At 40.5% G+C, this 21738-nt stretch overlaps 1 protein-coding gene across 1 annotated transcript in view; it reads right to left on the bottom strand.

Moving 5' to 3' along the window:
- LOC149317362 (clavesin-1) overlaps positions 1-21738 on the bottom strand; it is a 93482-nt gene that overhangs the window by 52297 nt on the left and 19447 nt on the right. Inside the window, exon 3 of the mRNA XM_089517367.1 lies at positions 7538-7712. Coding sequence (XP_089373493.1) covers positions 7538-7712 — 175 coding nt within the window. The remainder of the gene's footprint in view (positions 1-7537; positions 7713-21738) is intronic.

The following is a 21738-nucleotide window of genomic DNA, read 5'->3' as shown; positions in this document are numbered from 1 at the left end:
TCATAAATCAGCATCCTTCCCATGCTAACCCAGAAAATAAAGACATCAGCACATCAACAAAACCTTCTTGTGCCTTAATTTGGCACCACAAGTAAACACTGCAGCATAATTCCACAACATTCCTACTCCCCACATAGCCCATCACTAGTGGGGTGGAATACCAGTCCTCTTTGCTTTTTGTACTGCAGCTTAATTAAAGATTAAAGCTGGAAGCAAAGGAATCCCTTTGCAACCAACTTTCAGACTAACTGAAAGAAAGAGGTTGGTAGCATGAGCTTTTGTAGTCTTGCTTACTCAGATGCATGAGGTGGGGTGGAGAGTCCAGAGACAGACCTATACACAGTCGGCCTTTCTTATACACGGATTTTTTATACATGGATTCATGCATCCATGGTTTGAAAATGTTCAAAAAAAGTATAAATTTCAAATATCAAACCTTGATTTTTCAATTTTTATAAGGGACACCATTTTGCTATGTCATTATATTTAATGGGACTTGAGCATCCATGGATTTTGATATACATGGGGGATCTTGGAACCAAACCCTCACGTATAACAAGGGTCCATTGTAAGTGGCTATGTGTGAGAATGTCAATTCAAATTCAAAACGTCCTGGATATGGAGATGAGAGACAAGTTCAATTTTAACAGTGGTGATTGGGTGACAGATATAGGAGGAAAGATGTTGCCTAAAGTCAAGGAGAGTAGATTGCCATATGAATGAGTATTGGAATGTAGTGAGGAAACCAAAGAGGAGATGTGATGAACTGGTCAAGAGCAACCTCATGAGGAAGGGGGTTTAGATAGTGTTGAAATGTGTGTAGTGCACCAGGAAACCATTGTCTCTGTTCAACACACTGCTGATGGATTCTAGTCTCTGGATAGCCCTTGATCAGTTCATCACATCTCCTCTCTGGTTCAAGTGATCCTTTAACTACTTGGCCAGTTAGGGTTTGCCCTGTAAATCCCTAATGCATGTTCTTGAATGATATTTCTGTCTCCTTCAGTTCCCCACTTCATTTTGCTTTTTGTGATATATCTCACACACATCCACCACCCATCTCTTTTGCCCCAAATAGTTGTTTCTCTTTTTATCTCCATCATTATCCATATTCTCCAGAATAATGTCATTTTCCTTACTTTGTCAGATAAGACACACTACTAGGCATGCTCAAGTCCTACAAAGCATGTTGAGTACTGTAAGGTGAATCCTAGGTGCTTTTTTCTGCCCACACTGCTGATCAGATTTCATTATTCTTTGGCAAAGATGGGCAAGATAAATAAAAGAGTCAGAGTCTATTCAATATGCTATGTAACAATTAAATTGGAAATATGACATAGGAAAACTATTCTTTTGTGTATTAATAGAAATCAGTGATAAGATCTGCAGAGCTGGCAAAAAAAAAGTTGTCTGGCCATTGTCAAAGAAGATATCTTTATCCCAGAAGAGTAACTGGATGTAAATCATGCATGCAATTGTACAGTTACCTAACTCACCTCTTGAGATAGCAAGATGTTGGTCAGATAGTTTTGTTTTGTTTTTGCTCTTAAATTTCTGCCTGTAGTTGGGGGTGTTTTGTGTTTGTGTGCCTTCAAATAATTTTTACTTACAGAGACCCTATGGCGAACCTATCACGGGATTTATTGATTTATTTAATTGGCAAAATTTGTTCAGAGGGGGTTTACCTTTGCCTTCCACTGAGGAGGCGGGAGTGTGACTTACTGGAGGTCACCCAATGTGTTTCCCTGTTGAAGCAGGGATTCAAACCCTAGGCTCCAGAGTTACAATCCAATACTCCAAACCACTATACCACACTGGCTCTAGTTCTGGGTGTAGAAGGAGTTTAATAACTTTTTGATTCAGAGACTGATACCTGTGTAATTAGAGTTATATTGAGAGCCTGGGGATTTTTCTACATATGTTACAATTCTAGAATCAAGACCCCCAAAGTACTTACTACTTCAATTGCAGATATTAAAAGTAACTTTCCAATGTTGTTATTTTTTTAAAAAATAATAATTATATGTTACAAGCCACTGGTTGATGATACAAAACAGCCTTTTCTCACAACCATATCACTGTTATCTTGTACAGCACTAGCTATGATGACTAGGGAATTCTGTGGTTTGTAAGCCAAAAAGGTAACTTTTGCAAGTTTTGTATCTCTGCATGTGTGTCTGTCCTTCTTCTAGGGTGATGCACTGTTTGGTATGGTTTCACTATCAGAAGCTCAAAGATTATTAACAGCTCTTAGTGGGGATGAATAATCTAGTAATTTTTAAATTACAATACTTGTATGTATTTTTTGATATTGTCTTCTAAAAATTGCAGCTTTTCAACATTCAAATGTCCTACCTGTTCTGACACTTGATCTAAAGGGATTCCCTTTGAAAGTGACAACCATTTAGAAAGAAGTGTTTGAAAGATAACACTGAGCACTGAGATTTTATGTTGAGAATGTGACAGCTACAGCAATAAAATACACAGAGCAGCATGTTTTCCTGTGCCTTTGGCAAAGCTTAACTACCATAGATTTCCTTCAAGTACTGTCTCCTGGCAGGAAGCTTATTAATATTTAAAACATTTCTGTGAAGACTATTTGCATAATTCAGATGTTATATGAGATATAAATGGCACCCACTATTCTACGTTGTGAAGTGCTGCCTTTCGGGGAAACAGACATGTGACTGCGGTTTTTGTATCATTTAGAAAATTCAGCACTTTTGCAGCTTCTCTGAAGCAGTTTTTCACAAACTGCTGAGAGATGAAGTACAAATGTTGGTCCCCCTCTGCCCCCAAATTAAAATCTGAGACATATTTCTTACACCTTTAAATTTACTTTGAAGGCTGTGGACATCAGGATATTTCACATGCTGGAGAATTAGGTGAAAGTGAGCTGGCAGAATGGGCTGTACCACTTCAGACTGCAGGGAGACCATATTTTTATTTGCTCTCCTATGTAAAAAGAGCTCCATGCAAACAGAAAACAAGACCAGCAGACGTGTTACTTTTAATCACTGATCGCTGGTTTTCTATTGCAGTCTGACTGATAAAAGAGAACATGTTGGCTCTCTCACCACAGTGTGAAAAATAAAGACAACTCTACCACCTCATTCCTCTACATATATAGATTATGTATGCCTAAGAATAAGAGCTACCTGCCCTCACAAGTCACTGTTCTGGGTATTCCTCCTCTAATAGCAAGTGGTTTTGCTGTATCTCTCCACTGGGCCAGTGTGACATAATGGTTGAGTATTAGACTAGGACACTGGGAGACCAGGGTTCAAATCCGGACTTGGCTATGGAAACTCACTGGGCAAATCACACTGTCTGAATCCCAGAGGATGGCAATGGCAAACCCCTTCTGAAGAAAACCTGCCAAGGAAACCCCATGATAGGTTTGCCTTAGGATTGCCATAAGTCAGAAATGACTTGGAGGCACACAACAACAATAACAACAACAACAACTCCACTGGGAGTAAACAGCCTAGATCTAGGGACATAGTCAAGGGGGGGTCCATGGGATCCGGACCCCCCCTTCCTTTAGATACAATGAATGGTGCCTGCTGCTGCACCACCGTGCCCAAGCCCCATTATAATGGTGGCACTTTGTCTGGACGCCCCCCCCCCTTCCCAATATCCTGGCTACGTCCCTGATCCAGTGCCAAACTGGCACTGCAGCACCAACACAATAGAACATTTTTCCCTGCCCTGAAGCCCCCACCCTCAACCCAAAACCAGTACTAGAAGATTTCTGAGCCTTCAGGAGCATTTGGTAGGAGGTTCTGTTGATAGAAACTTTTCCATCAGAGGATGTGTGCCACAAGATTTCATCCATTCACTTATCCAATTGCCCTTAATACAGAGAATGGGCAGAGTTTATCCTCAGCAGAAGGCAGGCTGGAGTGAATCAAAACAAGGCCAACAAATAAAGTGGAAGCTTAGTGTGCAGCCTTTTCCATTAGTTAGTACTTACATGAGCCTTTTCTACATTTCTATTATTACAGCACAGTTTTGGCACATGTTTGGAATTATTATTGTCACTAGGAACTATGGTCCATAGGATTACAGAAGTGTATACCTGAACAGGTGGCTGAGAACCCCTGCTAAACAGATTTAACAGATGATTCTCCTAGATTAAAGATGCTGTTTTAGGTCAGAACCTCATATTTCTTGGTTTGAAAATACAAAATACAGGGATCATAATTCTTGCCTATAATTCCCAGAAAGGCACTCACTACATTTTCCAATATATGTGCCCATGGATCAAGTATCACATTCTAAATTAAGATGCAATCAACTCTGCAAGTTAAAAAGAAAGTTTTGCATGTCTGAAAATGGACTTCCAACTTATTCTCAGATATAATATCATTAACAAATGCCCTTGTGAAACCATCCAAATTATTGCTTGCAGTTTCTTCCAAACCACAAGTAATTCTTTATTGTTCTTTGTGTTTAACGACCTCAAGAACCTTATTAATATTCATAAAGGAACTTATAATAGGACAGAAGCATTAGATTTATATATTAATTAAATTAATTTTCACTGCAGTTATTAATTTGGCTTGGGCCTCATTAATTGCATCCCATTTATTCTTTTATATTAACTATTCCCTTGTAGTCAGTTCCTATACTATTGTGTCCTTGATTTCCCAGAAAGGGCTTTTTCTTATGGATAAAATGGCTTGTCCATTTATGGATTTGGAGAAGAAAGTGATAAAACAGAAAAGGGAAAACAGCACAAGGAAAGTTGGGATGTGTATTTAGTATGCTCTTGGTTATAATAATATAAGAAACACAATGAAATTGTATTTATTGTAAGCAAGAAAAGAGAGGGGAACACACGGTGTTTATATCAACAGAATTATAGCACACCTAGTGCATAGTACTAGAGGGCAGGAGGCTAGTTCAGAAGATGTGGAATTGGTTCTGGGGAACACATTTTGCTTTCCTCCAACAGAGAGAATAGCTAAGGGTCAGTGCTGCAGTACTACAGAATATGCCACCTATGGCATATTTTCAACCTGTCTAATGGTAGGGTTGACTTGGAACAAATGGAGCAGGAGACTCCAGGGGCCCTGCCAGATTACTGCAGAAGAGGCTATCAGCTTTGGCAAACATTATGGTGGTGTCAACTGCCTCTGTTATAGCATTCGCTAAAGCTGTATGAACCTTGATGAGCTGAAAGTAGTAACAGAGCTTGGAATTTTTAATTTTTGGAGTACAATTCTTAGTATCTTTCTACTGGCTAGGAGGATTCTCTGTGTTGTTGTGAAAAAGGTAACTTTCCCAAGTGATGAACAGTGGATATAACTGCAAGAAAGTATTGAGTGGTCTTGTCCATGCAAAAGAACCAGTGATGGGCAGGACAGGGTTCTACATCACACTGGCAGAGTGTTAAGTTTCTGACAGCATACTGGTGGAGGTGGCAGAGGCTGTTTCTTCTTCCTGGATGCTTCCACAAGTCAGCAAAACATCTGTTGGGGGAGATGTCAGGGGCAGTTCCAGCCTCCAGCTGCTGTCTTTTGTTATGCATCAAGGCTCATTCTGGTGCTCCTGAGTACAGAGGGAAGAAGGCTGCTCCATTTGCCCTTGCTGCTCAAGAGCAGCAAGGATAAGACTGGGCAAGTCCCTGCAGTTGGCCTGTGGGCAGAGCCTCCTGGCTGTTTCTAGTACCAGGTTGTGGCATTGCAGAAGGAGGTACTGAAGGAGGTCTGAAAAAATACATATACTGCTGCAAGCCCCAGGTGCACCTGCATATGTCACTGACAATATGCCTGGCAAGTTATCCACTGGTTCATCAAGGCTTAGTAACCATCTGCACAAGGGAAAAATGATAGGTAGTAACTACTATGGCAGCTGTTGCAGATAAATAATTAAAGTTGTATCTTGTTTAAACTTCAAATTATATTTCACATATTTTCATTTCTAGGACCAGCAGTTAGGGCTCTCCAGATAATTTATCTGAACTGCTAGAAAATCAGTACAATAACAAAACGTGCATCCTCCCCTTTCCCTTCATTCCATCTCAGTTTGGGGGGAAATGGCAGACAGATAGCCAACATGGGCCTTTTCTTGACATTTACAAAGTTTGTTCCAACTCCTATATTTTAAATGTAAACAATAGAGCCCTGGTCTCCTTTCAAAGTTCTCCTTGACAGTTCAGAGAATACTCCACTTTACCTTACATCACAGCAGCTGCTACAAACAGACAGCTCAAGTGTTCAGGGAATATGTCAAGCTGACCTTCTTTCAACAATGCAGAGGGAAAGGCTTGAGAAATCCGTCCAAACAGTGGCAGCTGGGACATTCCACATCACTGGTGCAGTGAATTTGGATTTTAGACCACATTTTAAAGGACAAAAACCAAACCAAACCCAGAGAGCAGCAAATCCATGAAGAAAAAGGAAACATATTGCAGGATGTGTTGTCTTTTTGGAGATTTTTAAATAGACCTCTGAAGAAGACCTAAAGTGTATTCACAGTCATCAGGCTTTTTAAGCACATAGCCACCATCTGTTTACCCTCTTCTTTGATTTACCAAACTTTAAGAAATTATTCAAAGTGCTGAATGGCAGACCTGGAACAAGTTAATCACCAGGACTAAAATCCAGATTGGATTCCCTGCCTCACTGATGTGGAAGCCACCAGCCACTGCTGTTTCAAATAATTCTCACTTAGACTGAAATCTTGTATGTTCATTTGGAAATAAGCCATAATTGATTTCAATGGGATTTATTTCTGATATATCAGAAACGAGGTGGGTTGCGCAAACATTTCAAAGCACTTACGAGTAAATCTTTCTTAGAACTCTTGAACTTCCCTCCCTGCTACAACCTTCCATACCATCTAAAAAAATAGCCCTGGAGAGTTTCCCAGTAATCCAATCCAGTTTGAGGAGAGCAAAGGTTTTGTCAGAAGAGGAAAAGGGGTTGTTTTTAATGTACAATATAACACCACTCTACTATATACACACACACACACATCAATGACAGAATCTGAGATTAGGTCCAAACCATGCAAGCGCACTGCAGTATTCTAGGAAAGTCTGCTCATAAATTGTCTAGCACAGACATGAGTATTGTGTCTTTAGCAGTTCTAATTGTTCACATTAGTTTCTTTTTTGGGGAAAAAAATAACCAGTTGGCCCTTTGGCATTTCAGACATGACTGACTGATGCTCAGCTGTGTCTCTGGATGCTTATTTTTCCTCTGTGCAGCATGCATGCATAGACTGTGTGGGTGGCATGTGTTTCATCAGACAGATGTTGCAAGTTTTTAATCCCCAGGAAGTCTCATGTGGATTAAATTTCAAATCTCTAAACATTATTCTTAATTGCTGCAGTAAGTCATACAGGCCCTGTGGTAAGAAGAGGCTCACCACTGCAATGAAAACAGGGAATAAACAAACAGTGGAAATTCTGATGAATTAAAGCTCAGATATGCAAATATTTTTTCTTTTCTGTTCTGCATGCTGAGAAACACTATTCCCTTCATCAAACATAAATTATTTCCTAGAGAATCATATGCTGACATACCTGTAACCCTTCAATGGCCAGTCGGAGGATAGATGGTGTTAATTTGGAGGCTTGCTTGAAGGAGAAATTACTCCAGTCTATAATTAGAATGAAGCCATTTATCTGAAGTTCTTGATCTTCAATTAGAACTTCTAAGGACAACAGAATAGCCCGTAAAATGTCTACAAAAGAATTCCTGAAGAGGGAATAAATGAGACAAAGAAATCATTGTAATTTTCTACAAATCACGTGAAATGCATGCATGCATAAATAAATAAATAAATAAATATCCATGAATATTTTTCAACCAAGTTTCTTAATTTAGAGATATCCTAAGACTTTTTATTGTTGAGACTTTCTGTTTCTGTTGCATGCAAGAAATGGGTCTGTATTTTTTAAAAAGCAAGCGAGTCTTAATTAAACATTCAGTAACAAGCCAGCCCAAAATACTTGGCATCACACAGTGTGCAAAAGTGTGTATAGTTGGGAAACCTGTCTTCTCTCTCCACCAACCCCCCACCCTCCCACTACTGTGATGACTACAGCTAAGTTTAGAAGGAACAACACAGCCTGAGGGTTTGTGGGAGATTATTTTCTTGTCCATGCTAATCAAAACATCCTGGTACTACATCCGTCCCACTGACATGGAAGTCACCTCTATCTGCCCCACATAAATTTCTCTACTCCCCTTTGAAAGCTTTGAAACAGTGGCCATCACCACTTTTTGCTTCAATGAATTACATGTGTGAGTATGTTACTCACTGTGTGATAAACTACTTTTTTTAGTTTGACCTGAATCTATTGCCAAGCAGTTTCATTTGGTGACCCAGATTTATAGTGTTGTGAGAGTGACTGAAAAAAATGATGTGCCTCTATTCTCTTTGTTCCACAGCACTAGTATGTTTTCTTATCTTTGCTCTCTTTTTCTAAATTAAATGAACTCAAATGCTTGCTCTTTTCAGCAGAGAAGAAATGTTTTAAGCTCTTGATACTGTTGTTATGTCTTTTCTATACCTTTTCAAATTCTACAATATTCTTTTTGAGATGAGATTTCCAGAATACAACCATGATGTTGGTTAACACAGTGGGACCTCGGTATCCACTGGAGTTAGGTTCCGGGATAACAAAATCCATGGATGCTCAAGTCCCATTAAACGCAATGGCATAGTAAAATGATGTCCCTTATAAAAATGGCAAAGTCAAGGTTTGCTTTTTGGCATTTATATATACAGAGACGTAGCCAGGATTTTAGGAAGGGGGGTCCAGACTAAGTGCCACCATTATAATGGGGTTTGGGCCCTCGGACCCCCCCCCCCCCCCCGCTACATCCCTGATATATATTTAAAATATTTTCAGGCTATGGATGCTTCAATCTGTGGTTAAAAAAATCTGTGGATATGAGGGCTGACTGTATTTAGAGAGATCAGCTTCTCAGGGTCTGGAACTTGGAATATGCACCTCCCTTTAAGCTGCCCACAAATTTAAAAAAATAATTTGGAAAAGGCTCAATGTGCCCTGAAGGTACTATAAGAAGCAATTGCATTGTTCTGGGAGTCCTCCTGATGTGATTTAGACCTAAAAGAGATTTTTTTTTTTTTTGGGGGGGGGGGGTGGAGATAACATAGTGCAATTGTTCTTCATGTCCCCTAGGGGGTTCAAAGCATATTTTTCAGTTTTATTTCAATGGCTGGTGGCTTGGGGGCTGATAGTGAGTACTGCAATATACCCACCTTTGGTTTATATAGAGACATTATTACACTAACCATTTTATTTTCAACTCCTTTATTAACAGTCTTCAATAATGGATGCTGTGTTTTTCATTGCCATTGACTCAGCCTCAGGTATGGTCAAATCTGCAGTCTTGTGGTCTCCCTTATTTATTTATTTTTTAAAAGCAGAGAAATAATTGAGAAATATGGCTAAATATGAAAACTAAGGAGCAATCTGTGTTCACACGGATTAGTGAAAATTGCTTTGCTGTGCTGTGGCAGCTTGCTGAGACAAAAAAGAAGGATCTGAACCTAAAATCATATTCAGTTTTGAAAGGAAGGCCCTCTTAAAAATCTGGTGCAAGTCCAAATTTTATGAAAAAATATCTTTATGGATTAGAATACAAGAAGCCTTCTTTGGAAGGTGGAAAATGAAACAAGAATGGATGACATAGAATAACATACTTTTAAAAGATGAATCTAGTAACATTACTACGGTTACTCACAAGGAGTTTGAGCAAAAAGATTACAAAATTCAGTGGTATAGCTACTTACAAATCAAGAGGACATTTGCAGAAGATTTAAAAGCTGAAGGACTTGAAGTGACACAAAATGAGTTGGATACAATAATATGATCCCAGGGTAAAAATAAAGATAGCAAAAATCTACAGATTACTGTTGAAGAGAGATTTGGAATGAGAGGAAATCAAAACCTATATGATAAAGTGGGAACAATATTCACAAATGAAGAAAGTCTTAAAAGAGAACTTTAGTGGCCTGACATGCATTCAACATGAGGCGACAACCACAACCATCAATTGTAACAAGAAAAAAAAGGACATTCGTCATACAATCTGGAAACAAAACAGATAGGAGAAAGAACTGGTTCTATATCAATGACAAAAGCAATATAATATAGCAGGGGCAGAATACAGAATATAGCATACAGTCCTCCAGATGTTGCTATTGGATTATAAGTCCTGGCGCCCTGTGCAGGTATAGCTGATACTGAGGAATATTGAGAGTTACAGTCCAACACTATCTGGAGGGCCACATAATTTCTATCACTGGTATAAACAGAAGAAGCCAACCTATAATTAAAAATAATAATTGTAAACCGCTCTGATAGCCTTTAGAGCTGAAGGGTGGCGTATAAATCCCATAAATAAATAAATAAATAAATAAATAAATAAATAAATAAATAAACTGAGTCAGGGCAGCTGTTTATCACGTCCACTATTGTCAAGTATGATGAGGAGTGACTGCCTTTGCTGCAGAAAGGATTCTTTCCTAGCCCTACCTGCAGATCCCTGATATTCTCCTTTCCAAGCACTAACCAGGGCCAACCTGCTTGGCTTTTGAAATTATACGAAATTAGATAAATTCAGCCTATAGTGAAACAGCTACAGTGTGTATGTTTGTGTGCCAGAGAGAAATGAGGGCATTGCTCCCCGTAAGACATCTGGCCCCCATGATATTTTCTTCCAGTTACCCTACTTCTAGCCCTGGAAAGTGTGAGACCCTGAGAAACATTCACACCTAGACCTTATATATTTGTAATGTTCTCATTCTCTTGGTTAATTTGCCTGGCCCTTTTCTTTGAATGCCTAAACTATGGCCAGAATCTTGTTCGAAATGTCTTCTAGCCCCCCCAAAAAACACCAAAAAACTTTCTTCTTCTTCTTCATGGGGTTTTCTTGACAGGATTACTCAGACAGGGTTTGTCTTTGCCTTCCTCTGAGGCTGAAAGAGTATGACTTGCCTAAGGTCACCCAGGGGGTTTCCATAAGATTTGAACCCTGGTCTCCAGAATCCTAGTCCAATGCTCAAACCATTACATCACACTTGTAACCCATTATGCCTCATCACACTGGCTCTCTTTATTGATTACTTACATCTTGGTAAGTGAATTTACACATGTGGAAACTAGAATAGTCCAGTTGCGTAATTCCCATAGAGAGCTGGTATTACATTGGCGCTTTACAGACCAAAAAGGGCGGTCTGCCGGCGCCGTCATTTGCTGCACCGAGGAGCCCCAGTGGCCAAACCACGTGACTCCTCAGCGCAGCAAAAAGAAGCCGCAAAAAGCGGCTTCTTTTTGCAATGCCATTATGGCAGCACAAAGCACCAATGGTGCACTTGCACCATCAAAATGGTGCCGAGACATGTGGACACTATGCATCTGCTACATCAAAATGGCGGTGCCCATGTAGAATGGGTGCCGCCATTTTGTACGTGCTGAGCGTGTACTAGGGTTATTGGCATCCGGAAAGGACACTCCTTTCTAACCCTAGTACATGTGCAGCATGTACTTTTTGCCCGTCTGTAACGGGCCATTGTTACATAGCAAAGACGGCAAAGTCTCTGGTGCACATCAGGACCAATACATCCTGGATGCTCTTCTGGTTGCCCATTATGCATCTTCACAATTTAGTAAAGGGTTTTTTAGCACCGCTGGTATTTAGATAGGTGTACACAAAGTTATGTAACATAACAGGTCATACAAGATTCCAGTGATTATATCTAAATGATCAACCAAACTTTTAAGTGACTCCAGTGCTAGGGACTAAAGAAAAAATTCAGTGGGGATAGAGTTCTTATGGTGGTCAATGTCCTCAGTAATTCAAAATTGTATGAGTTGCCTAAGGTCACAAAACACACAAAAAACCCCACAAAAATATGTAAAAAACTGTGGTAGAATAAACATAGTTTGAAGCATGTACACACAAATGGTGAAAATATGGCAATATTTGAACCATATCAAATAGCAGGAATATTTTCAGAATTGAAAAGGAGGATTAGGTGCCCAACTCAAGCATATGTAGAAGCCCCATTCTGAAAATGAATTACAAAGCTAAAGGGGCTGTATAGACGGCCAGCTCAACGCTGCCCCTTTTTGCCCAGGATTGGGGCCACAGCAACTTCATGCTGTGGGCTGTGGAGGGAGCAAAAAGAAGCCATGGAAAGTGGCTCCTTCTTGCTCCCTGGAAGTGGTGTCATAGGTGCACCGACATGCCATTGATGATTCTCCTTCCACACTGCACTGTTTGGGTGCTGCACCAGATGTGCATCATCATGGACTGGCGCATGCCACAATGACACCCTGGCAGCGATGGTAGGGCTTGGAGGGTGCAGACACTCAGCCCTTGCGCTGCCCGCAGGCTGGCGCTTTTCACTGGTCAGTACAGGGCCTAAGTCAAACCAATTAAGCCCTGCGATTTTGAAAACTCAGTACTTGGATTTGATGGTAGTTTCTACTGATGCAATTTAAGATGTATACTTGGCTGCAAAGGAAGAAGAGTTGTACAGTTCTTATTATCAAAAATGAAAATAACTAAGGCGGGGGGGGGGGGGAGACTCCAGCAAGGTGGTAAAATAAAATAAATATTATTTCAGTGTATTTAATTTAGTTCTTTGACTCCTGGTCACACTGCAGTTGTGTGTGTGTGTGTGCGTGTGTGTGTGTGTGTGTGTGTGAGAGAGAGAAGCATGTTAAATGTATGATTTTACAGGAGTTACATTCATGGCAAAGCCACCTAAGAAAAACCTATGAAATTCATGGGGTTACCATAAATTGACAGTCAACTTGAAACACACACACACTAGATAGTCAGAAAAAGCAAAACTAAATCTATCAAATGCTTCTCAAGTCATAAAACTTCTCCTCCCACACAAAGAAGGAATCACCAGAAGTGCTCTATTATTCCCTGTTTTTGCAATTCTGGCTCAATAGACCCAGATTTTCTTCTGAAACTGCTAGCTTCTTAATCCCTGTGATTTTTCTTCTATAAGGCTGTGGGCCATAGAATCATAGAATCATAGAGTTGGAAGAGACTGCAAAGGCCATCCAGTCCAACCCCCTGCCATGCAGGAACTCTCAATCAAAGCATCCCTGACAGATGGGCATCCAGCCTCTACTTAAAGACCTCCAAGGGAGTGTGTTCCACTGTCAGACAGCCCTTACTGTCAGGAAGTTCTTCCTAATGTTGAGGTGGAATCTCTTTTCCTGGAGCTTGCATCCATTGCTCCGGGTCCTAGTCTCTGGAGCAGCTGAAAACAAGTTAACTCCCTCCTCAGTATGACATCCCTTCAAGTATTTAAACAGGGCTATATAGCCTCTTAACCTTCTCTTCTCCAGGCTCAACATCCCCAGCTCCCTAAGTCTCTCCTCATAGGGCTTCATGGTTTCCAGACCCTTCACCATTTTGGCTGCCCTCCTTTGGACACATGGCTCCAGTTTCTCAATGCCCTTTTTAAATTGTGGTGCTTAGAACTAGACACAGTATTCCAGGTGGGACCTGACCAAAGCAGAATAGAGTGGCACTATTACTTCCTTGATCTAGATACTATTACTGAAGCAGCCTAAAATCGCATTGGCCTTGTTAGCTGCCGCATCGCACTGTTGACTCATGTTCAACTTGTGGTCTACTTGGACTCCTAGATCCCTTTCACATGTTGTCTCTTTAAGCCAGGTGTCCCCCATCCTATATCTGTGCATTTTATTTTTCTGCCCTAAGTGCAGTACCTTACATTTCTCCCTGTTGAAGTTCATTTTGTTAGCTGTGTCCCAACTTTCTAGCATATTCAGATCATTTTGAATTTTGATCCTGTCCTCTGGGGTGTTAGCTACTCCTCCTAATTTGGTGTCATCTGCAAATTTGATAAGTATGCTCCCAATTCTGTCAGATATCCTCAAAGTTCAAAACTCACTTAAAAAGCAAAACATTTAGTGCAACGGCCAGATTGCTTGCAGAGCTTCAGAAGTTACTTTTAAGTGGAATGAATATAGGCATGTGGCAGAGCCAATCATAACTGAACAGTGGTAGCCCAGAACATCATCCTACCATTGCTGAGGTATGGATGGCATTTGATGTACTCATTTTGATCGACACTAATGTTCTATGCTCTGCAAACTAAATTCTAATTTTTGTATTATTCCAGTGCTGCTTGATGCCCATTTGCTTCTCTTTTTAGAGCCTTTTCCTCTCTCTCTCTCTCTCTCTTTTTTTGTTTTTTGTTTTTTTGTTTTTGTTTTGTTTTTGTTTTTTGCCTAATCTGAGCCTCGTTTATCCAAGATGCTTTTTAATCTACTTGGCTGAAATGAGCCATGTGATTTTGTTTACAAGCATCCATGGCATCATTGCACTTGAAATGATAATACATCAGTGATAATATTGCACTGGTCATATCCATCAGGATTAACGGCCAATGAGGCTGTGAGAATCCCAATATTGCAAAGGCAAAGAAAAAGAAGAAAAATGGTTTCAAGAAGAGTGCCACCCAAGTCATGTGACTATGTCAGAAAACAATTGAACAATAAGAACTTTCTGAATTTCATAGAACTGAGCATAATTCATCCTCAAACATCTTTATTTAAATTTAGACCAGCCCTGCTTTCCACAGCTTTGGGGTAGAACCTGCTCATATATCTGCAAAGCATGCCGGCATTAAATTAATAGGTCCCAGACACAATTTGTTGTTCTCTAATACTGAGGCCCGTTACAGACGGGCCTCTAAATACGCGCTGAGCACGTACTAGGGTTAGGAAGCGGCGGCGCTTCCGCACCCCCCAACCCTAGTACGTGCTCAGCACGTACAAAATGGCGGCGGCCGTTCAACATGGCCGCCGCCGTGACTACGTCACGACCGCGCCATCTCCAAATGAGGCGGCGCAGTTGTTACAGAGTGGGGCCGCGTGAGGGCGCTTAGTGCGCCCTTTCTGCAGCCCTGAAAAGAGCTCCATTTCGGAGCTCCTTCCAGGTTTGTGTCGCTGGGCCTTTTGCCCCTTCCTCGCGGCCTGGAAAGCGGCGGATCGGGGCCTCAGCGGCTGCTGCTCTAGCCGCTGAGGCCCCAATCTGGCAGGCTGCCACTTTTCGGCGGTCTGTAACGCGCCACAGTTTCTTTAGTTATACTGAAGCCATTTCAAAGTGTTACTTTTAGACATCTTAAAGTACTTTCTGACAGGGACAGAATAAATTGATCTGTTCAGCATTATGTGAAATAGAGAAAATAAATAGTACTTTCTAGTAATCTTTGAACTAGGCTAGAAACAAGTCAGATTCAGCAACTTAACCCCTGTCCAATTGGTCGAAGCAGCCACTAGCCATCTAGTTAAAATAAGAAGTGTATGTTCATGGAAGCATACTTTCAACAATGCATGATAAAATAAAGGCGGTGGGCATAACTATTGGGAAATATGTGAGTTACCAGGGAACTTTCAAGCACAGTTGACAAGGCAGAAACTGAACAACCATCAGTTCCACACTCTCCCACAGGTTCTAGCAGTGAAAAGAAACAAGCTTAGTCTTCTTTGTAAAACTTGTAAAAGTAGTTTAGTTACAAATTACTTGTCCATAACGAAATGTGTGGTCTTGTGGAGGGGAGAGAAGGAAGATGGAGAAAATCGCTGCAGGTTAGAGTGATGAAGGTAGAAAATGGGTGTGAAAAAGCAAACAAACAAAAGTATGCAAGTATGCAAACTAGCCAGCAGTGAGCACCGATATGCAAAAGTTGTCAGCTCTAACATCATTTTATTGAATATTGTATAACTAGCTAGTAAACCCCAATCTTCAGTGCATGCAGGAATTAAGGTATTAAACAGTGGCAACTGATGGTTCCCATGTTAGTGGGAGCAGTCAATCTGTTGAAGCTTTGAATCCAAAGTTTAAAGGCACTACCTTACTTTAGTTTGAACTTATTTTAGGTATAAGATTCAGCACCTTGGATAGCTCTTTTAAGGTTCAAACTAATGTCTGGAGCAGAATCATCACTCTACTGATATGGGAGCCAACAGCTTCTGCTAGTACTAAGAAAACCATTGTTAAGAAGTTATTTCTAAAAAGTCCTGAGGGAAAACAGAAAGCGGCTGTTGGAGTTCCAGGAGAAAATGGGCAGGTAAAATCTCAGGACTTCTTTCCCCTTTGTGTGGAGCCTTATCCAAGCTGGAAGAGAGCAGAAGAGACACAGCTGATACATGGAGCAGCCATAAGGGCAGTATTTTCCACCCAAATCTTCAAAGGGACCAATGGCTGAAATCCATGAAGGTGCGGCAGGCACTAGTAGCAGGCATTCAACTTAGTAGGGAGACAAAGTGAAGGGGCTGGAAACTTCTCCTTCCCTGTCAACTCAGGCAAAAGCAAACTGTTACAGCTTCTCCTACTTTGTGTGTTCTTCATCTTTTACAGTTGTTATTTTGACAACAATCCAGTTTCTTGGCCACAGGTGTCCCAGTTTTTACCTTACATAAAAATAATTTTAGCCTCTAAATGCCTAACCCCACCCCTCCAGCACCTTACGGAGCATGGAAGCATTTTTGCCATGTTTTTAGGCAGGCCCTGAACTATTTCAGGCAGAAGAGAGAGATTTTTTTTAACAAGAAATGACTGAAAGTGACATCCTGTTCCCATTTTTGTCGGGGGAGAGTCTAAAATAGCCCAGAGGTGCATAAAAATGGCAATAAATTATTTCTTATTGTGACATTTTCTTTTCCTAATGCACAAAATGTGTCCAGTTGCACATGCCTGAACACAGGGAGTTCCACAGAGGGTTGCCTCCATATGTACATTCTGTTTATGATGATGGGAAGCTGACCATGCCACCTGGACCAGAGTATTCTCTGTTTTAGAAGCCTATCCTTAATGTCCACACATTGATCAGAATGTCTGTAAAGGGGAACATACAATACCCATCTCATCAAGTTAGCTGGACAAGGCCAATACTGTCACAATTATATATCTAACTAAAACATGATCTCTTGGAGGGGAGTGCCCATGGCCTTCCTCGGTGCCATCCCTTCATGCGGAAAAGATGGGACAGGACAGCATGAGGGGAGGATGACTGATTGTCACCCCTCTTCTGGGGTGTCACTCAGTGTGGGCTGCACCACAGAATCTTGCCCAGTGACATGATTGTTTCTAATGTTTAAGCCAATGCTATCTTCTTCTTTTTTAGGTTTGTTAAAAACTATTTTAAACCATTAAACTGATTTTATTGTAGTCTGCCTGAGATCTTGGAAACAGATATAACCATGTTAATAAGTTATAAATTAATAAATAATGTATTATTGGCTAATCTTTTTCACAATGAAGACAGTGATCAGAAGTTCTCTAATTCTATGTTTAACTTATCTCTATATTCTAAGTTAAACACTTCCTCCCCTCCTTTTAACCTTCCTATATTGTTTCCACATATTTTCAGTTCCATCTATTTGTAGCTAATTTGTTCATGCGACCTCTTCTGCCTATTTCTGTATCTCCCTCCCCTCCAGATCAGACAATAAAAAATGAAATTAAAAGAGATAATAAAACATCAGCATGCATATTTGCTCCTATCTTATCTTTTTCATGTATTGTATTCTTTATTGTTCATTCAGCCTCATATCTTATTAACTTTTTTGACCATGCTTGTACACTGAACACAATTCTTAATTGCTTAGCTGGGGAAAAATGATTTGTTTAAAGTTTATTGAAAAGTTAAAAGTAATTCAGATCCCAGTGATGCTCAAATTGTACAATATGAGGAAACAATAGTTCCTGTATATAAGATTGTGCTTCCATCACTGATAATTTGAATGTCTTCTTTGTATTTTGTATACTTGTATTTGATTAATATATGAACTTTTTTTTGAAATAATCTTACTCTGTTAACTGCATATTTTAATTTGTTAAAAATTCTGAGGAAGACTGAATGAGGGAGAAAGAGAAATAAATCTTCTAAGACAGTTCAACTTCTGCTGATATCTAATTTTGCATTGTCGGATTGACAATACTCTTGTCCCTTTAAATACAGTTATTTACCGATATCTGAAAACTAGTTATCTTGGCTATTATTTTTATAAGTATCTCTGTACTTTCCTGTCATTAAAAGTAGCTAACATAGTTACTTTTGGAAAATCTGCATACAACAGAATAAGACAAACTAGTGATTAAATCGTGTGATATTTCTTCCATGATATTAAGTAAAAGTGGGAAGCTACATTTGCATAACTACAAAAGTAACAAAAATAGTTAAACTACAAAAGGAAATTATACTTCTCTATCTGACAGTCTTACTGTAGCTTAGTTATTGGACAAAGGAACTCAAAATTATTTGTACACAGTTACTTTCAAGCTCTGAAATTACACCTAATGTGCTTACCTGTGTTTATAGCAGTGTGGGCAGTGGCAGCCAGTGAGTCCAACCTCAGTAGGGCAGTGAATCTCCTCTGGGTTTCAGTATGAACTTTAAAGAAAGACCGAAAGTGCTTGATCTATTTTGCAGATACAATTCAACACCTCCCTTTAAAGTTTGGATTAAAAACTGGAGTACATTTCTTGTCTCTCTGACATACTCACAATCTGGCACTGTCTATGGGCAAAGGTAAACTATGGATTCATGCTATGGAAATGTACTTAGACTTGGGCTTTCATGTTTTCCTTGTTATGACTTACTCTCATACAGTCAGAAGAGACTAGAAGGTATCACTTCTAGTTTCAACTAGTTTCATTATCTGCTGGGAAAGCCCCTGACAAACAAGAATCAAGGAACACAAGAGACACTGCAGACTGGGCCAGCCAGAAAAATCAGCAGTAGCAGAACATGCCACAAACCATCCTGTGCATAAAATACTGTTTGAAAACACTAAAATTCTGGACCATGCCAACCACTACCATGTCAGGATGCACAGGAAAGCCATTGAAACCCACAAACATCTGGATAATTTCAACCGGAAAGAAGAAACTCTTAAAGTGAACAAAATTTGGCTATCAGTCCTGAAGAATAGCAAAATGAGGACTCAGCAAATGCAAATGGGAAACCACTCGGAGTCAGGGGCTTTCCCAGCAGATAATGATCACCAATCATTATCTATCATTAGCAGACACTAATCCTCTTTTGTATTAGCCTCCCAGCCTGAGGCCAGCCATCAGCACAGAACAATACACATGCAAATCACTCCTGCATTCCCAGGCTCACAGTATATACACACTCACTTTTTTCCAGGCAAGCATTCTCTGAAGATGCCAGCCACAGATGCTGGCGAAACGTCAGGAAGAAACTCTTCTAGAACATGGCCACATGGCCCTAAAAACCCACAAAAAACTACAAAAGAGTTAAGCTTAGGAATTACACGCAAAATACTCCAGTATCTGTCCTGATATCTATACTAATATTTTCTGTGGAGAACATGACTGAAAAAATAACCAGTTAATCCTATGTGATGAGAAAATCCCATGATTGATCAAATTATAACTCTTAGGGCTTGTCAACATGGGTGAAAAACACCGCACTCACCCTGGCGGTGCACACAGTATACGGAGACTTATAAGGAGGATCTGTGGTGGGGTACAGACCACCAGAAAAAGGCTCCAGGAAGGTGCCTCTCTTTGTTGCGCAGGAGCGCCGCAACATACAAATTGTACGGTGCTGCTGCGCAGCAGGAAAAAAGCTCCAAAAAGCGGATACTTTTTGTAGCGCCACAAAGCGCCAGAGACGGCATGGTTACATTGCAGCTGCGCAGTGCCATTTGGAGGCAGTGCAGAGCCATTTGGAGGTGGCGCAGCTGTGATGTCATCATTATGTGCACCGTCTGTATGGCGCTGCGTAACAGCGGCGCATGCACAACGTGCTAGGATTGCAGGACGTGTGCATGTGCTGCCCGGAGGCAATCCTAGCACATCATGGACACACCGCAAAGGGCACATCTGTACAGGGCCTGTGTTTTCTTGCCCTTATCCTAACATTGCCCCATGCTAAGCAAAATCAGGAAAAACGCTGGCGTTTCCCAGAAACCCCCGAGTAATCTTGGATTCATTGTGTGTTTTGACAGCTAGATATGGTCCAGTTCAATCTGATCTAGTCATCCACATGCCAAGAGCCATGCCATCCTCCTTCCCCACACTAAGTAATGCAGGGAAAGGTGGTGGCCTGTTTTTAGAGCAGCCACCACTGGCACTTCCTCGTGGGCAGGAGCTCCATGTAGTGTGTCTTTGCTTCTGCTGAGGTCAGAAAGAGGTACCTGTGCAATTGACAAAGAGGGGATAGAGTAACCCCTTTTGATGATCACATGGTGGGGCACTCCATTCTGATGGTGATGGAGCAAAAGTGACAATGATGGTCAGGCTTTCACAGGGAGCTGCTTGGCCAGCAAGGCTACAGTGGCTACAGGTCAGCAGGCCTGATGTGGTGTTGGCCCAGCTGGTCCATGTGCACAAAAACATGGTGTCACACCAGATTCATCATAGGATATGTTATCTTTCCAAGGGTAGTCCAGGACGTTATGCTCTGGACAAGCCCCAGATTAAGCACCTGGTGTAGATGCACCTTTAAATAGGTTTATCTTTAGCATAAGGTATATAGGTAAGGTTCAACCAGATAATTCAGCCAAGGAAGGGGAGACAGAAAGCACTCCATGGTTCAGTCTCACCCTCAAATATGACCCACATTGAATATCAGCAAATCTGTCCTTTGAAGTTTCACAAAAGAGAAGATTTTCTTAGTGTTTCAGCATGTCCAACATCTCTGCCTCTATGGCAGTAAGGACTGTGATCATAAGTTTTTGTAGTGTGAACTTCAACTTTTGTAGAAGTAACATTCAGTACATATGGTCCGTACGCTTACTGTTTTCTAGTCTGATACATTGCTAGAGAATTCTGTCAGGATGTACCACAAGTCAAGTACGTCAGCCCTGCAAAGCTGTGCCAAATCCACAGTGTATACCTAGTAGACCTGTTGTATTATTGTGTCATTGTATAATGATTTGTTTTAAACATAAGCGATCAGAAGTAGTGCTGTGAATATAATTTTGCATGCATGTTATGCTGTAAGAATAATATAAAATAGGATACAGTTTGGACAAAGGGAGAAAATTATTCCCTCATGGATCGTTTTGTCTTAATGGTATTAAATGATTGCTGTTGGTTACTTTTTCCCCTTCGATTTGGTGCCACTTATAGTGCTCTATGACTTGCTGAGGATTTGTTGTTTGGAATCTATATTTTGTACAATCAGGCCAAACTGCAGGTAAGAAGCTTGAAAGAAAGGATGAACACCCTTCAATTGCAATGAAAGGAATGAGCCTGTCAGAAGGTTTAATTTAAAAGACTGTGATTTGGAATCAAGGGGTGCACCTTGGTAAAATGGAGCAAATCTAGTAACACCTGATTACATTTCCCCTGTTCTTGACCTGAACACAACAATGTGTTGAACCTTTTATAATAGCACTTGAAGATTTGATTGCTACTGATTTTTGTATCTGTTTATTTTATATTATGGCATGCCTGAAAAGAGTTGCTAAAAGGTTACAGCAACTATGCTGTCAAAGATATGTTTTCACCTCATCAAGAACTGCAAGTTTGAAATATTCTTAATAGGATCTCAGAAGAATGAGTGTCCAATTAAGATTACAATCCTTTACTAATTTTCTACTCCTGACAGTATGAGCTGTTTGACAGTGGAATATGCTGCCTTGTAGTGTGCTATAGTCTCCTTCTTTGGAAGTTTTTATACAGAGGCTGGATGGCCATCTGTTGGGGGAGC

The sequence above is a fragment of the Sceloporus occidentalis genome, unplaced genomic scaffold, assembly GCF_023333645.1.
Source record: "Sceloporus occidentalis isolate IW3139 unplaced genomic scaffold, rSceOcc1.0.p SCAF_3, whole genome shotgun sequence".
Taxonomy (NCBI): domain Eukaryota; kingdom Metazoa; phylum Chordata; class Lepidosauria; order Squamata; family Phrynosomatidae; genus Sceloporus; species Sceloporus occidentalis.
Note: the sequence above shows the minus strand (reverse complement) of the source record. Positions and strands in the feature narration are given on the sequence as shown.